At 36.2% G+C, this 14,723-nt stretch overlaps 1 protein-coding gene across 1 annotated transcript; it reads left to right on the top strand.

The window, feature by feature from the left end:
- Positions 1 to 1,442: 1,442 nt before the first annotated feature.
- On the top strand, positions 1,443 to 10,044 carry LOC145791920 (uncharacterized). The gene is made up of 9 exons (XM_082872376.1): positions 1,443 to 1,565; positions 1,730 to 1,820; positions 7,504 to 7,754; positions 7,831 to 8,037; positions 8,117 to 8,206; positions 8,304 to 8,390; positions 8,486 to 8,827; positions 8,923 to 9,006; positions 9,873 to 10,044. The coding sequence occupies exons 1-9, from the start codon at positions 1,443 to 1,445 to the stop codon at positions 9,885 to 9,887; spliced, it is 1,290 nt and encodes a 429-aa protein (XP_082728502.1). The 3' UTR covers positions 9,888 to 10,044.
- Positions 10,045 to 14,723: the final 4,679 nt, after the last annotated feature.

Below are 14,723 nucleotides of genomic sequence, written 5' to 3'. Positions count from 1 at the left end.
AATTTTTTTTGTTCGAACAGTCTATAAATTTTGAAAAAGTACTGGTTACTTGTTTTTTAGGCTTGACGGACGCTCGATCTTCGCTCGAGTATAAGACTCAGACCCTCGCTCGAGCGTGACTTTTGTCGCTCGAGCGTGCTGCAAAACATATAAACTTCTGGGTACATGCATTTTACGCTCGAGCGAACCTATGGTCACTCGAGCGGAAGTGCAGATTATAGAGTATCCGCTCAAGCGTAGAATCTGACGCTCGAGCAGAAATGCAAAATCTGGAATTTCCAGATTCATCTTCAAGCTCCCAAATTCAACTTCAAAGCTACAAATTTAGTTCTTATGGGCCAAAAACTTAAAGAAACTATAGGGAACTCTTATAAATGGTAAAACCATGGTGAATTCAAAACCATTTCACAAAACCAAAGCTCAAAAGCTTGTCAATTATACAAAACCCAAACTTAAAATGTTGAAAACAAGACTTGCATGTCATGGTATGAGTTTAAACCTTCCAAACCATAATCAAATGAGTTAAAAACATGTAAAATGTGATGAACTTCCAAAATCAAGCCATGATCAATGCATGCATGTGAGACTTCCTCAAAATCAAGCTCTAATGCAAAAGAATTTTGCATGCAAGCATGATGAACTTCTTAATCCTTTTTCCTAAGCTTAATTCTTGGCTTAATTAACTAATTCCCTTGAATTCATGCATAAGCCTACAAATATACAACTAAGGGAGTGAATTTCTACCTCAAGCCTTGAATTCTCAAGTGTAAGAGCTTAGTTTTCCAAGTCCTCTCCAAATCGTTCTTTTTTCTAACAATTCCTTTTAATTGAGCTCAAGTCTCACAAAATTCTCAAACTTAGAACTAAATCTTCCTACTCTCCCTTTCTCTCTCTCTCTCTTTTCCATGTTTTTGTGTGTTGAGAGTTCAAAGATGCATATAAAATGAAGGAAAAGAATGAGTGGGAAATAAAAAGTGCCTTACATAGGCTTAGATCAACATTTCATTAATTAGGCTTAATTGAGCATTAATTATTCTAATTTAATCGTTCCGAATCAAATTTCAATTAAACCCACCATAAAATTCTAAAAATCCCAATTAACACATAAACCGAGTCAATTTTTGAATCAGATGCCGATAAGGTCTTTAATTCGCAAGTCGAAACGAAAACATGAACAAATCTTTCTATGTTAACAGATATACACACACATATAATGCAATGTACGATGCGAAAATTCACTTTAATTCCTTTTAAAGTATAATTAAGCATGGATTAACGTTATCTATGGGTCAGGGTTGTTACAGAAGAGCTGCAAAACAGAAACAAAAAGAAGATATTAGTAAAGATAAGATGAACTAGCAAGTCTTAGTAAATGTAATTTAGGAGATGACTCAGTTCTTACCATCACCCTCTTTAAACACTGCTCGGCGCAGAGGAAACAGATGAAGATCGTCATCAGGCGTAAACTCCCAGTTGCCCGAGACAATCAAGTAATCATCTCCAACACCTTTGTTAGAGTCTGGGAGGTTGACTATGAGTTTGTAGGCAGTGAACCTGGGCTTGAGGTAATATATGTAGCCTTTTTTCTGACTTAAGGCCACACGTTGTATAACAAAATTGGCGGTCAGCTAGTGTAATCCTAGTCTTTTCTCGGGGTGCTAGGGCAATTATATCGTTGATAACCCTATAGGAATTGATGGCTACCTGCATAAGGTTGAGTTTATAGTAGTGGAAGACTTCCCTAAAGAGGGTGTCTAAGGGAAACTTAAGCCCACACTCTATGAAAGCAACTACTGGGAAGGGCATGGAATCTCCATCAGGTATGATAGAGTCCTCCTCCCCAACCAACCTGAGTTGAATGTCGACTGGGATGGAGAACTCTTGTCGGAAATACTCTAGTTTGGCCGGGGTGTCTGCCCTTCACCTAAACATACCTATGATCTCGGCTTAAAGCGTTTTGTGATGGATTTCAAAGAGAAGAAACTGGTAGGGTTTTGAGAACCTCAGTTAAACCCCAAACAGGCACTGGGGCAAGAATTTTGAAGATCCAGGGGGAAATTTGTTTCAGTTTTTCCTAAGTGAGTTTTAAAGCAAATCCCAAACCTAGAACTACAAAAGCAAGAAACGGGAGCAAGAATCTAAAAAATAGACAAAACAAACAGAAAGGGAACGAAGTTCAGAAGCCAAGAAGGATTCAGAGGCAAAATTCAAAGAATCACATGAAGAAGAAAAAAACACAGATATAGAATCCCAAATCCACAAAACATTGAGTGAGTGTGTGAGGGCAATGTGCATAGATCACAAACAAACGTGATTGACAGTCAAGAGACACAGTGGCAAAACTTCAAAGTATAGAGCAGATTCAAGAAATCAATTCATGATACAACTATGAATACGAGATTCAACAAACACCGAATGTAGTAAAGAGAGCATATGGTGAGTTCATGAAAGAAACATATTCAAAGTAGTAAGAGACTGAACTTAAAGAGGGAAGAAATTGTGAACTTACCGAGTGAAATGAACGCTGATATGAAGATCGTCGAAGTCAGACGACATGAATAATCGAAAGCAGGTGATGAAAAGTATACCGGAGGTGGTGAAATATGGCAGATACGGAGCTCGAAGGAATGTCAAAGGAGGTTTTGGGAGAGAAATGTTAGAGAGAGAAAATCTAGAGCAAAAGAGAGAATGTGAGAATGCGAAGTGAAAAAACGAAGAGAGAGAGAGAAAAGGGAGTTTTGTTCAAAATTCGAAAAGGTGGCAAACCATAATGAAATGCCTAGGATGACGTGCCTGTCAGGCGGCATGGACAGAAACGACGCGACTTAATAGCGCGTGTCAGGTACGAACCAATAGCTATGGGACACATAGAAGAAATGGCTGAAATGAACCCTGCGTGACAGCTCATGCGCAGTTAGAACTCTTGAAATTCTTGAAGTAATGAGGCAATAACCTCGGTTATAAGAACGACCTCGGCTTGTTTGTTTAAAGAACTTGATTCTTGGTTTTTGACCCTTGGTAAAGTGGACATTTGAGTCCTGGGTACTTGAAGGTAACAAAATTTTCTCGGTTGGCGAGAAGAATGGATTGTTAGCCGACATGTTATGTGGACAAACGATGTAGGTTCCATTACCATCACCTCAGATTATCGAGGCAATAGAACCTAGGGGGCAGTTGTGGGGAAGTATTTTGTGAATAACAACAAGTGGCTACGATGACGCGAAGTGTCAACCGAGGTGTCACGTGGCTTGGCGAGATAATCTCGGCTAGGCCGAGATTATTTGCGAAGATACCGGAATTTGAAGTAAGCAGATAAAGGACAAGAGTCCTAGAATAGGGGAGGGTCTCAGTCTGGATAGAGATAAGGCTCAAGAAGAGTTTATCTTTATCTAGATGAAGGTTTAGGATGAGCATGAAGCCTGAGTCTATTGAAGTGAGGCTTTTAAGAAGATCAAGTCACTGCTGGTTATAAAAACAAGGCACCCTCGTGGGTCTGAGGTAAGTTCTTCTTATGAGTTGAAGCACAATTTGCTATCTTTGAGAAATATTGATTACTGATTTGATCATCGGAGTACCCTCGGGTGGATAAATCACCGCCGGATTCTCATTTTCTTGTGCAGGTTGTAGGGCTTAATTTATTCTGCCGGTACTCTCTAACTGAATTCTCCGTTTAGTTGTGTGGTCGAGAATTAACACCTAGGCCTTTCCACCACCAAACTTGGGTGATGTGACAATTGATTTCATATTAATGGATGGTCTCATTATAACTTGTAGGAAAATTCTCGGCCGTACTCTATGCAATCTTGTGGTAGCATTGCGTAAATAATTAATTTTGCGAGAATATATTTTTTAATAGAATTACGTGGTCTATAATGACATATGTTGACTTGTTTGCCAAAATAAATTTCTTCATCTTTTGAATATATAATAAAATAATTAATTTCGTAGGGACATGTTTTTAAGTAAGATGACGTGATGTATAATGACATATATTGACCTGTTTACCAAAATAAATTTCGTTCATTTTTGAATTTTCATGTTTCTCAACGTGACAATGCCTTCACTACAGGAAAACATAGCAAATAACACGGAGTTTTAGCGACGCCGCGCCCCCCGTCGTGAAAAACAGTTTTTTGCGACGGTAACTGCACCTGTCGCAAATACTAGACTTTAGCGACGGTACTGACCCGTCGGTAATGAAACCAAGCGGAGGGGTCGGAAATGCGGAAGTATTAGCGACGGTAAATAAAACCGTCGCAAAAAACCTGTTTTTTGAGACGGCATATATCATTTGCGACGGAAATTTGCCGTCGCAAAAAAGGATTAATTCAAACGGCGCCGTTTTGCCTTCTATTTGCGACGGTGTACATCATACCGTCGCAAAAAGTCCAAAATAAAAACCCTTCTTCTTCCCGTTGGCTGCCGCGCGATGCTCCTCCCCAAATCCCTAACTTCACCCCCAAATTCCCCAAACGGCCTACGAGGAAGACAGCGGTGGTGAGGCGGCAACGGCTCCGGCGACAAGAGTGGTGCTCCGGCGACGACTCTCTCTCCCTCTGCGTATGCTCTCTCTCTCTCTCTCTCTCTCTCTCTCTCTCGGTCTGTGTATATATATATATAAATCTGTCTATATATATATATATGGAATGTATATAAATCTATATATATATATATATATAAATCTGAAATCTGTCTATAACTGTTTAGCTATTTTTATTTTTTTAAACCATAAATCTGTATATAATATATATATATGGAATGTATATATGGAATGTATATAACTGTTTAGCTATTTTTATAACTTGATATATAAATCTGTTTAGCTATTTTTATTTTTTTAAACCATAACTTATTATTATTATTTTTTGGTGGTAATTTTATGAAAAGAAATTTGAGATTGGCGGGCTTTGTTGGTCTGTGATTCAAAAACCAGGGTAGGAAATGTATATGAGGCTGTTGGACTTGTGTGCCTAAAAATTAGGGCTTTTTTTGTGCAGTGATTAAATCACTAAATTTCAACCATAACTTATTATTATTATTTTTATTTTTTTAATTAAAACAGTGATTAGGGAAATGTATATGAGGCTGTTGGACTTGTAATTAGGGAAATGTATTAGGGAAATGTATACATGAAAAATGTATTAGGGAAACAGTAATTAATTTCAACCATATACATTAGGGAAATGTATATGAGGCTGTTGGACTTGTGTGCCTAAAAATTAGGGCTTTTTTTAAACCATAACTTATTATTATTATTATTATTATTATTATTTTAATTAAAACAGTGATTAAATCACTAAATTTCAACTCCATTGAACTAATAACTATCAAGTTACCTATTTTAGTTTTCGTAGTTTTGGCTCAGTAAATGCAGTTAGTAGTTTCAGCTAGTCAAATATTAAAAATATATTATTTTTGTTATTTTTTAGTTACTTGTGTTGAGTTTACGAACTTAAGAACGAAATAAATTAAACTAATACTTTAATTGTTTAAATCGTCTCAAATTATATTGGTGTTTAAGAAGATTCAATTACAAATAACCATGAGACAAACTCAATTATAAAGTTTTAATAATAATATAAACTCAATTATAAAGTCATGAAGTCATGAAGTTATAAGAGAAAATAAAAAAAATACAAAAAAAAAAAACAGGATTTTAACCCTTATAATAAAATAAATCTTAAATTTTTAATTTAATTAATTTAAACCTTAAATAGGAATTTTAGACATTTCGTTAATTTGCCAAATAGGATGTCGAGTGAATATTTATGTGCAGGTATTATATTTAGAGTTACTTTGGTGAGATATTCTTGTGGATGTGTACAGATGATGGATAAGAGTTGGATTGATTTGCCAAATAGGATGTCGAGTGAATACATTAATGGGATTGATGAATTCCTTGTGTTTGCCTACACCAATAGGGTTGAAGGTTCGATGATCAGTTGTCCGTGTAGGAAGTGTGAGAATCGATACTATTTTGTACGAGATGGTGTACGGGAGCATCTGATTTTGAATGGTTTTTTAAAAAAATACAAACATTGGATTAATCATGGGGAATCTTACATATCTCTGCATAGTAATCGAGAGAATGAAACATTAGCTAATTTAGACATTGGAGATGATATGATTGGAATGATACAAGGGGCTATGGGAAATCCACATGCCGGTACAAGTGTTGAGGGTGATGAACCACAGGGGCCTGATCCCCGTGCATCTGAACCCCAGCTCGGTCCAAATGCAGAGACTGCAAAGTATTTCAAACTTCTTCAAGATGCACAAAGTGAATTGCATCCGGGTTGTCAGAAGTTCACATCTTTGTCATTCATTGTTCGACTTCTACATTTGAAGGTGCTTAATCAGTGGACGGACAAGTCTGTTGACATGTTGCTTGAGTTATTGAATGAGGCGTTTCCGTTGGGTGTGAAACTCCCGGACTCATATTATAAAGCTCAAAAGGTCACAACAGATTTGGGCTTCACGTATGAGACGTGGGATGCATGTCCCAACAGTTGCATGTTGTTTCGAAACGAGGACGCCAATCTTGATAAATGTGTCATATGCAACAGTTCTAGATGGAAATCAAATGGTGATGGTGGTTCAAATGGTCCTAACACAGGTGGCAAACAAGTAGCTGCAAAACAGATGAGGTATTTTCCTTTAAAGTCAAGGTTGCAGAGGTTGTTTATGTCATCCAAGACGGCCAAGTTAATGAGATGGCACGCAGAGGAACGAACTGATGATGGTGTCTTCAGGCATCCTGCTGACTCCCTTGCATGGAAAGATTTTGACCGTCGGAATATTGACTTTAGTAATGATTGCCGAAGTGTAAGGCTTGGCTTAGCATCTGATGGTTTTAACCCATTCAAGACGATGAACATAGTTCATAGCACTTGGCCTGTTGTGCTCATTCCATACAACTTGCCACCATGGATGTGCATGAAGCAACCATTTCTAATTTTATCTGTGCTTATTGACGGCCCGAAAGGACCTGGTGACAAGATTGATGTTTATATGCAACCGTTGATTGAGGAGTTGAAAGAACTATGGAATGAGGGTGTGTCAACATTTGATGCATCAACAAATCAAATGTTTCAAATGCATGCAGCTTTACTGTGGACAATTAGTGATTTTCCTGCATACGCAAACTTGTCAGGATGGAGCACTAAAGGAGAATATGCATGTCCTTGTTGCAATAAGGAAACTACATCGTGTTGGTTGAAGCATAGTAGGAAACAATCATACTTGGGTCATCGCAGATTTTTACCTACTGGCCATAAATTCCGGAAGGATAAAGTATCATTTGATGGTAGTCGGGAAGTCAGACTCAAACCAAAATTGTTGTCTGGAACTGAGATGTTGCTACAATTAGAATCTGAGGGTATTTTAACCCAATACAATAGGGATGACCTTAAGGAGAGGCATAGGAGACAGGTAGAGAAGGAGCATTAAATTTGTATTTGGTTGTTACCATTGCATATTGTTTATTATTATTGTATATCGCAGGTCATGTTAGTTCTTCATCAACCTCAACTAGGCGTGGTAGAGGATGTGCCAAGGGCATTAAAGAGTGGGGTACTGGTAAAAAGCTGCACATACAATTTGATGGAAATTACTGCCCAATAGGGGATAACGTGGCCAAGTTAACTACTCAACTTGGCATTATTGTCCGGAATGGTAACATTGTTCCTCTTACTTTTGTTGACTGGAACAGTGTGCCTGATGATATTGTTGATGCTATCTGGAAGGATGTGAAGGTAAAAGTATATTTTTGTCCACAAATTCGAATTCCAAATTTGTGTTATACTTAGCCTTAAACTTTGTGTTTTATAGGACAATTTGAATATATGTCCAGAGGAGTACAAGCCAATCTGCATGAAAAACTGCAACAGCATATGGAAGGATCACAAGAACAAGCTTAAGGCTAAGTATTTCAAGCCTAGAAGCTCTGATCCTAATCTGAAGGATGATGTTCCTATGAACGTTGTGCCAAGCCAGTGGGAACAACTTGTAGAGTATTGGCGTACTTCCGATGCTGAGGTATACAATTACGTTATATTTATGATATGTAAACATACAAATCATATTTACATACTTACATTTGTTGAACTTGTTATAGAAAATTGCAAGTAGGAACGCTAAAAATCGGCGAGCTCACGGCATAGCTCATACCACAGGGCGTACTACTTTCTCTCAGATACGGCATGAGGTTTACATTTTATTGTTTTATTTTTCTATATAAATAAACATTGTATATTTGCAAATTATTTGGATTCTAATTTTCATATTTCTAAAAAAAAATTTAGATGACCAGTAAGGGGGAGTCTACTGATAAGATGAATGTTTGGCTTATGACACGTAGAGTAGATGACCCAGAGGTTATCCAGACCTTGGTAGTTTCCAAACACCTTTGATTGTATTTAAAGTTTATTTTTTGTGTGTCAACCATCTTAATTTCGCGTATACTTGTGTGTCTTATTCAATACAGGATGAGTTTAATCGTCAACTCTCTATGCTACTTGAGGATGGTCGGACTTTGGAGGCTAGGAATGCCATTTTCCATGAGTTGATAGGTCATGACAGACATGGATATTGTCGCACATACGGGAGAATCGTGCCTCGGAGAGTGGTGTATAAGGATGGTGCTGGGCCATCACAGTCAACACCCCATCCATCGACTATTGATCAGATCACGCAGCAGGTTCGTGCTGAGCTAAGGGATGAGTTGAGGGAGGAGCTGCGAGCAGAGTTCTCTACACATTTGCAGCAGATGAGAGCTGAGATGATGGCCCTTGTGTCACAGGGGGCGAGTGTGGATCCCAACAGACAGGTTCCATATAAACATCACAACTGTTTGATAGTTCAATTTTCACTCAAGATTATGTATGAAATTCGAATATGATTAACACATTATGTATTAAATAGGTTCTTGATGCATCGAGTGGCCACCGGGCATTTAGGGAATCTGCAGAAGACGAGAATCCATATACACCACCACCAGAAGATCAGGTATAAAATTTATCTTTGCATTCTAAGCTAAAATGCATCTTTGCGTTCTTTACTTGAATTCGAGGCGTTAACGCCCCAAAATCACCAAACGGCGTCGGTTTAGCACGAAACTTGGCACACACGACCGCCTAGGCACGAGAGACTTGTGGGAGAAGACGGGGCTCGAATCGGGTTCCCGGTTTGGGAGTTAGAGCCGGATTTCACTTTAGGCAAACTACTTTCTTAAGAAACTTGAATTCGAGGCGTTAACGCCCCAAAATCACCAAACGGCGTCGGTTTAGCACGAAACTTGGCACACACGACCGCCTAGGCACGAGAGACTTGTGGGAGAAGACGGGGCTCGAATCGGGTTCCCGGTTTGGGAGTTAGAGCCGGATTTCACTTTAGGCAAATTACTTCCTTAAGAAACTTGAATTCGAGGAGTTAGCGCCCCAAAATCACCATACGGCGTCGGTTTAGCACGAAACTTGGCACACACGACCGCCTAGGCACGAGAGACTTGTGGGAGAAGACGGGGCTCGAATCGGGTTCCCGGTTTGGGAGTTAGAGTCGGATTTCACTTTAGGCAAACTACTTCTTTAAGAAACTTGAATTCGAGGCGTTAACGCCCCAAAATCACCAAACGGCGTCGGTTTAGAACGAAACTTGGCACACACGACCGCCTAGGCACGAGAGACTTGTGGGAGAAGACGGGGCTCGAATCGGGTTCCCGGTTTGGGAGTTAGAGCCGAATTTCGGTCAAGTCAAAATTATTTACTAAACTATCTTTCTAATTATATAGTAGTCAATTTTTTTTTATATTTTTCTATAATTAAAATATTAACACATTATATGGTTTTTAATTATTTTTATCTTGTTTTTTTCAGATATTTCCTGAGTAGCAGTTGGCTTTTTCTGGAATGCGGGCGTATCAAGATTATGACTAATTTTTGTTTTTGTAACCCACGAACGAATGAAGACGAAAACTTTTGATTTTGATTATGATTTATGTTATTTAAATTTGGGAGCAACATTATGTATCTATTATGCGACGTTATGTAGTGGCATGATTTTTATTGTTATGAATTTTTATTTATGTATTGCTATGAATGGAACAATATTATTAATTTTCATTATTTGTCAATTTTTGTTTATGTACGTATTTATATTATTCTGTAATTTTTCAATTTTTTATACTTATTTTTTATCTAATACAGGTTATTTTAATTTTTTTAATAATTTATCCGCAGGTTTTTTTTTTTTTTTAATTTTTTGAGACGGGAGAAGAACCCGTCGCAAAAACCATTAATAGGCTTTTTGCGACGGTACCAACACAGTCGCAAAAGCTGTCTTGTTGAATGTACAGGACACCTTTAGCGACGGTAAATCGTGCCGTCGCCAATACTTATAAGATGCCAGAGCCTTTAACGACGGTAATGTTCCCGTCTCAAAAACTCACTTTTAGCGACGGTAATTACGTGCCGTCGCGAAAAGTGATTTTTTCCCCCATTATTTGCGACGGGAAAAAAGCCGTCGCAAAAAACACACTTACCGTCGCAGAAACTAATGGCGACGGTACATACCGTCGCAAAAGGTCTTTTGCAACCCCATCTGTCGCGACCCCCCCTTACCGTCGCAAAAAGACACATTACCGTCGCAAAAGGAATTAGCGACGGCTTCCGGGAGCATTTGCGACGGCCGGTTACCGTCGCAAAAAACAAATTTTTTTGTAGTGCTTCCAATGTCAACATTACTTTGATCAATGTTTCCAAGGGATATAATTATCTCGTTTTAAGAACCTAGTTGCATTTCTATCAATTTGGCTTATCTGAAACCATCCTTACGTTTCCTCATATGCACCCAAACATGGTACTAGGCGGAAGCACATTTCATCTTTTTTCTTATTCTTTTGGGTAAATTACACTGACATCCTTAAAATTTGTCTTTAATATAAATATTTCTTCATATTTTGAAAATTACATCTCGTCTCAAGGTTTAAACTCTTATTACAATTTAATCATTCCGTTAGTCAACCGTTAAGTCAACTAATGGAAAAAATTAATATAAAAAATTAAAATTTTAAAATGCCTATTTTACTCTTATTAAAAAAAATACTAGCTAAATAAAGAAAATCTGTATGGAATTATAAAAATTCATTAAATACATATATTATTATACTATTGAACATTTGGATAATGCTATGGTACATAAGCTTTCGTGGAATTAATTATCGCAAATATTATAATTAGATCATTTCAATCATAATTAAAAAAAATAGTTATAACCAAGCATTACATAAAATATAACCAAACACCTTTTAAATCATAACCAAAATAATCAATAGTTACAACTAATACCACAATAGGTCATAACCAAAGGCCATGACTGGGGTATATAAATTTTTTCTAAACGGTAAATTATTTGTCAATTTTATATATGCAAACAAAGGTAAAATAGACATTTTATAAAATTAATTTCTTATATTAGTTTTTTTCGTTAATTGACTTAATGGTTGAGTAACGAAAGGATTAAATTATAATGGAAGTTTAAACCTTAGGGAGAGAAATATAATTTCCAAAATGTGAGGAAGATACTTCTATTAAAGACAAACTCAAGGGTATCAATGTAATTTGCCCCATTCTTTTAATACTTTCATGCTAATTGTATAAATGGCTTAATGTAGTTGTGATTTGACGCATACCATTTTTTTTTTCAACCTCGTTTGGTAGGTAGCTCGAATTTCCCGTGGTTCGAGTGGTCCGAAAAACCAAAACGACGTTGTTTTGGATTTTTTTTTCTCATCCTTTCTGACTTGGAGAAGAGAAGAAGAAAGAAGGTCGAAAAGAAGAAAGAAGAAAAAGAAGAAAAAGAAAAAAGAAGACAACATCATCATCATCATCAACACAAGACATCATCATCATCATCAACAACCAACAGATCATCATATATAGATCTGCATCATCATCATCTCTCTCTCTCACACACACACACATACACATATCATCTAGAAAATCAAAAGCATCATCAACACACACACACACAAATCATCTGGAAAATCAAAAGCCACCCACAAATCAAACCCCCTTCCCCCCCTCCCACACACATACAGATCTGGAAGCCAAATCAATGAAACACACACACACACACACACACACACACACACACACACACACACACACACACACATACGGTGGCGACTGAGTGGAAGAGGAAGAGGCGACGGAGGCGACGGTAGCAGAGTGGAAGAGGAAGATCGTGGAAGAGGAAGATCAGCCCTTTCTCCATTTCTCTCTCTTTCTTCTCTCTTCTCTCTCTTTCTCCCTCATTCCCTCTGTTGCGTTTCACAGATAAAAGAGAAAAAAAAAAATCAAAATCAAAACGATTTCGAGCCATTCGAGCCTGGGGTAGTTTCGAGCTACAAGCTTTTTTTTTTTTTTTTTGGAGGGGATGGAATTAAGGCCCTGTATGTTTTGGGGTATAGAGGGAGAGATGATATTAGGATAACAGTGAGACCCATGTAATGTTGTGTTTGTTTGTAGATTTAGGAAATGGATTAAAATGGAGTAGGGGATTAAGTTGGGCCTTAGAAGGGGGATTGAAATGAAGGAGGTAGAGGTAGTATTAGAAAAATAGTCCGTCAGACTAGAAATTTTTTATTTTATTTTATTTATTTATTTATTTATCTTTATTTTTTACATGTTGGGCATTTTTTTTGAACATTAATGTTTAATTTTTTGTATTTTTTATTAAGTAACAATCATTGTTTTATTTGTTTTATTTTTTTCTAATTTTTTTTATTTATTTTAATTTTTCACATGTTGGGCATTTTTTTGAACATTAATGTTTAATGTTTTTATATTTTTTTTTGTTTTATTATTTTATATAAAAATAATTTAACAATTCCTACACTAACAACTGTTATCAAAACAAATACAATTTTACTTAATCCACTCACTATCAATCTTCTCACTATTAATTCCATCACTATAAATTCTCTCTATTCTACCTCTGAAAACAAACTGGACTAAGACTTTGAAGCATAAGCCTTAAGGTCTAAAGTTCCTCTCTTCTCGAGACTAGTTACTCAAGCAATAACACATATGATTAATAGGACAAATTTTCTAAGTTTACGAATCATATCTAATGTCAGAAATATGAGCTCAAATCCGCTTCTCTATACAAATTCATGACTTACCAGTATATAATTAAATAACCTTACCATACAATAACCACTCAAGAATCGACGCTAAGATCTCGACTCCGTATAAAGTTTAGTCTCAAAAGTTTCCGTCTCTGATTAGGCATTCAGAATCATAAAGCAAATTCAAATATGGGGCACCTCCTCAATCCAAACACGATGTGGCAGACCGATTTGACGTATACCTTAATCATGGGAAATATTATGGGTGTATATTATAGGATCCAGTTTGTTTTTACTCTCTCCGTTTTAAAATAATAATCTTTTTTTTTTAAATTTAATTTTTTTATGATATAATTATTATATTTTAAAATTATTAATCTTCTAAAATTACCTTTTGATAATATTTTTTTTAAGAATATTAATTGTCATAATTAAACTTTTTATATTATTAATAAATTTAAAAGAAGAGCAAAATAATAAATTCATATTAGTTTATTCCTTAATTTTAAAAAATGAACTAATATTTTGGGATAATGAAAAATGGAATAAGGGACTAATATTTTAGGCCGGATAGAGTAGTTGAAAATCAAGATTGACTCGTTTAGCCTATGCCATAGACCTATTTTTAGGCTCTGTTTCAATGATCCAAATCGTTCATATTTTAAAATTCGTTGAGTACATCATTCATGCAAAAAATCAAATCAATTGGATAACGACAATTATGTGTTCGAATCAATTTTGTATATAAAAAAAAAAATAGACGGTGAAAAAAATAAATGATTCATATAAAACTTCTTCAAACACATGGTTATTGTTATCTGATCGACTTGATTTTTTGCGTGGATGATATAATTGACAAACCTTAAAATATGAATGGCTTGAATTATCAAAACGGGACCCAAAAGTGAGCTCACAACATGGACTGTGTCACTACCCAACCCTAGAGGCTTAGGGCTGGAATCACAACTTACTAATTAATTCTAATCTTAACAAATTAAATGGCGCAGGCGGAGGCATAATGGACGTAAGAAAATAATTAAATAGAAAATTTATTTCGTTAATAATTGAAAATACATCATTGGGACTTTTATTATTTTATTATGCGGTGACAAAATTTTAGAAAAAGAAGAAAAAGAATAGTAAAACAAAATGTACAAGTCGGTGTCAAATTTCGTGTGAGTTCCACAATGCAAGGCTATAGTTTTTCTTTGCATCTCATCACCTGAAAAGGGTAATAACTATAAGTACATAGTAGAGTGAGAAATATTATGCGAAGAGTATAGGGGACACAAAATAACCATAGATAGTTATTTAACTTAAAATAGTAACATAACTTAATTTGAATAAATAAATTATTTAAAGTGGCAGAAACTGAAATATAGAAATTATGTAAATAAATAACTATAACCACGGTACAGAACAGAATAGAGGTCATTAGAGTAATAGTCAGAACAAAGGTCAATGGATTTATGACAAACAGAGAGTCACAACGTGACCAATCAGAGGCCAATGGTTTTATTTAAGTCCCCCAAGACATGTGACTCGTGTGGTGGTACTTGCAGAAAATAATTGCTTATAAAATCATTGTCAAATAATT

Source organism: Camellia sinensis, chromosome 5 (genome assembly GCF_055761805.1).
Source record: "Camellia sinensis isolate YWXY chromosome 5, ASM5576180v1, whole genome shotgun sequence".
Classification (NCBI taxonomy): Eukaryota; Viridiplantae; Streptophyta; class Magnoliopsida; order Ericales; family Theaceae; genus Camellia; species Camellia sinensis.
The sequence above is the reverse complement of the archived record's forward strand: the minus strand, read 5'-3'. Positions and strand labels throughout refer to the sequence as shown.

Coding starts and splice junctions, on each gene's coding strand:
- LOC145791920 (XM_082872376.1), top strand. CDS start 1,443: ATGAAGATCGTCATCAGGCGTAAACTCCCAGTTGCCCGAGACAATCAA. Junction 8,207..8,303: donor TCTCTCAGATACGGCATGAG/GTTTACATTTTA, acceptor AAAAAAATTTAG/ATGACCAGTAAGGGGGAGTC. Junction 8,391..8,485: donor CAGAGGTTATCCAGACCTTG/GTAGTTTCCAAA, acceptor TATTCAATACAG/GATGAGTTTAATCGTCAACT.